Source organism: Nestor notabilis, unplaced genomic scaffold (assembly GCF_000696875.1).
Source record: "Nestor notabilis isolate BGI_N333 unplaced genomic scaffold, ASM69687v1 scaffold10470, whole genome shotgun sequence".
In the NCBI taxonomy this organism is placed as follows: domain Eukaryota; kingdom Metazoa; phylum Chordata; class Aves; order Psittaciformes; family Psittacidae; genus Nestor; species Nestor notabilis.
In genome coordinates, this window is record NW_009911570.1 from 14,697 (window position 1) to 18,153 (window position 3,457).

Sequence of the window (3,457 nt, forward strand, 5' to 3'; positions counted from 1 at the left end):
TATTACAGGAACTCTCATCCTGCTCATCCCAAAGAGCACAGTGAGGCAAACTATTAGCCTAAGTGGTATGTTGATCACACCAATTAGGGAAAAGAAAAAGGATGTGCTGGGAAGGGAACATATATTTGTTTGCTTCCTGCATGCAGAGAATATGGGGAGCATGTCCCTATGGGATAGCGGCAGAGGGAATCAGAGTGCAGCTCGCATGAAGCAGCAGAGAGACCACTTCTGAGAGAACCAGTTGGTGTGTGCAGGAGAAATCACTCCATTCTTTAGCAAAGTAACTTAGGCTTTGAACCAGTGGCCATCGCAACCAGGAGAGGGAAAACAAACAAATCACGTCTTTGCCTCGGATTATTAACGATACTTGGTTAACGCCCTGGAAGCCTTGACAAAGAACAAAGGAGCACAGCAGTGGCAAGGAGGCTGCCAGCAGGCACATGTCCACAAGCTCCATCTCAGTAGGCCAGCTAACCATGATTAACTGTATGTGTCCACACTGACAGTGTCTCTCATGGTATGAGGCAGCTGTAAGCCACGGGATTTCCCTAGCAGCCCAATTCTGCTTTGATAAACTAACAGTAAAAAGTTGCACACAGTCTCTTAAGCAAGGTATAAGTAAATTCCACCTCACTCAGGCTCTCAAGGTCTTATTTACTTTTTGAAGCAAGTCTTTATCACACCTTCTCTTTCTCAAACAAGGGTAGGTTCATGAATTCCTAAAGCAATTACGCATAGCAAGCTTCTAGGCACGGGAGAACGACAAGTGTGTGCTAATTACAAAACAAGTGTCAAGTTATTTTTCCCCAAACAGTTTCAAGAGCTTACAAAACCATTCTGAATGATCATGGAAATTCTCAAGATTTCAAAGTCTGCTTCAGTTAATTCAAGCTGAGTCTGTCTTGCTTCAGGCAACTCAGCAAAAACAAGTGAAGCTGAAAACAGATGATCAGCTGTAAAGCACAGATGGTGTACTTTCTTTACTCTTGCGTAATACTTCACATGCTGGACAAACACATTTCCTCAGAGGTGTAGCTAAAACAGAACCATTAGGGCAAACAGCAGTAATGTTACAATACTCTAGATTGCTAAAAGAAAATATTAAATAAGCTTGCAGCTGGAAGTTGGGTCTCTAATTTTCCAGGTTATAGTAAACCAGCATGCAGTCCTTCATATGTGCCAGTAGATCTCAAACCATATCCTCAGAACCAAGTACTGTTTCTTTTCCCCCCAAAAGTACTTTTCTAAGTGTTATTTGGAATTGGCTTTCTTCAGCAAGCACACAGTTCTAGCTGACTCTTCATTTCCCTAAGACTATTTTCATACTAAATCTTGCTCAGTCAGCTTGAAGCTTGACACAGACACTACCATAACAATGTGGAAAGAGAAATACACCGTTCTGAGCAGCCTCCTATTGCTCCAACAAAACAGAGCTTCTTCAGTTAAAAGCAAAGGAAGTTTCTGTTTCAAAGTTGCTAGTTTTAAAAATCAACAGCCCAGTCTTGGCTTCGTAACTTCTAAGTTTTTTTGTATATCAAGAGGAAGCAGAGGGGATTTCTGTACCTGCACTAGCCCCCAAGAAATCATGATTTCAAGGCCTTTACAGCAGCAGTTCTCCTCACAGCTAACTTCTGCTATTCAGGGGTACCCCCAGAATTCATTTGCCACAATGCAGGAAGGAACATAAGAGAGGTCTACTTCCTCTTCAGTAATTTGTTTGCCTTTCCTCTCTTTCAAAGACAGGAGTGATGAAGAAATTCAGAGGGGCTGCGGGAGCAGAACTGCAGCCCGAGGTCCAGCTGGATATAGATGGATGCAAGCCCAAAGCATCTCCTGGAAAAACAGGAACAGCAATGCTGTCTCCTGAACTTCTCTCCCATCCTTCCTCCAACTGACTGAAAGACACTCACCAAATAAGCACATATGGGATTATTCCTGAAGGAGAAAGAGGCTTTCCTGCATGAATGAAGCTAAAAAAGAATGTATCTGAAATGCTGACTGCATTTGTTTCCTTACATAATGTTCCTTATCAACTTGCTGTAATGATTTACTCCTTACTGTAACTGAAATTCATTTTACATCTGATTTTATTTTAGACATCAATGCCCTTAAAGCAAATTACACTAGCAGATTTCTTGATACACATGTACAACCACTGCAAATGACTTCATTGGGTGAATCATAGAATTTCCTTTCCTTTGAATAGGGTTTTCCTTTCCTTTGAATTTCCTTTTCACTTTATATTCCTTAAATGCTTTCATATAGCATGGGTTTTTTTTTTTTTTTTTTTTTCTTTTAAATTAAAAAAAAAAAATTTCAAAAAAACGTAGAAAGGTTTGGGTTGGAAGCCGAGAGCAGAGCTGCTTTTCAGTTCACCCTCCACTAGAGCAGGTTGCTCCAAGCCTCTGCGTCCAACCTGGCCTTGATCACTTCCAGGGATGGGCCAGCCACAGCTCCTCTTGGCAACCTGTGCCAGTGCCTCACCATCCTCAAAGGGAAGAGCTTCTTCCTAATGTCTAATCTAAACCTGTCCTCTGTCAGTTTTTCAGGTCCATGTCTTTCCTGAGCTGGACACAGTACTCCATCCTCCATCTCCTATTTAAGGATGGAGTTATCACATGGAACAGAAGAGGAAGCATCTGATCTGGCCTGTTGCTCAGCATGTATGTACAGTGCTCTCCACAAGCCCACTGCAGTACCCAAAGATTCCCATCAACCACCCATTTTTCTCTTGTCTTTTCAAATGTTCGGTGTTACAAAATTTCCCTCCCTATTCAGAACAGCCTATTTGCATCAGCAAAGCTGTTGTCTGCAGACTCCCACTGTTTACTGGCAGAAAGGCAGAACTTGAAGATCCAAACTCTGAAAATATTTAATGCATAAACTTTGTAACCAAATTTACCCAGCTGCTATGGCCAAACGGCTTTAGGGCTTGGATGCTTTAAGGAGAACCACGAGGTGCCCTCTCAGATGCAGGATGTCATAAAGGGACCTCTTTTTCAGAATGAAAGTCTCCAAGGAGACACTAAGCGCAAGTTCCATCCACTTCCACTACAGCTGGTGGTCCTACATCCCTGAAGTGCTTCTGAAAAAGCTCTCTCGTGTAATTGAGTGTTTTCCTGGACTAGCTTTAAAACAACAGAGAAGGTAAAGTCAGCTCAGCCTACTGAACCCAATGAATGGCCGGCTGTGGCTTTACCAGTTATGTTCATCATCAACACAACACAAAATTATGCATGTTCTGACCACTAACTACCGTTGCTTGTGGCAAACTTCCACCATATTCACTCAAACTCACTGCTGCCTAAATTCAGGAAAGCACGTGGTAAGTCGTGAGTCTGACAGCAGGAACTTTTTCTTGCTTACCCCTTTCCCATTGAGGGTGTTTTGACTATGCAGAGAAACACAAGATCCCACCCAGAACATATACCTCTTACCCCAATTCCCCCCCACCCCC

General features: G+C 42.6%; 1 protein-coding gene across 1 annotated transcript in view; it reads right to left on the minus strand.

The window, feature by feature from the left end:
* LOC104406477 (chromosome unknown open reading frame, human C4orf32) overlaps positions 1-457 on the minus strand; it is a 2,370-nt gene extending 1,913 nt beyond the window's left edge. Inside the window, exon 1 of the mRNA XM_010015459.1 lies at positions 368-457. Within this exon, the coding sequence (XP_010013761.1) occupies positions 368-457 (90 nt within the window). The remainder of the gene's footprint in view (positions 1-367) is intronic.
* Positions 458-3,457: the final 3,000 nt, after the last annotated feature.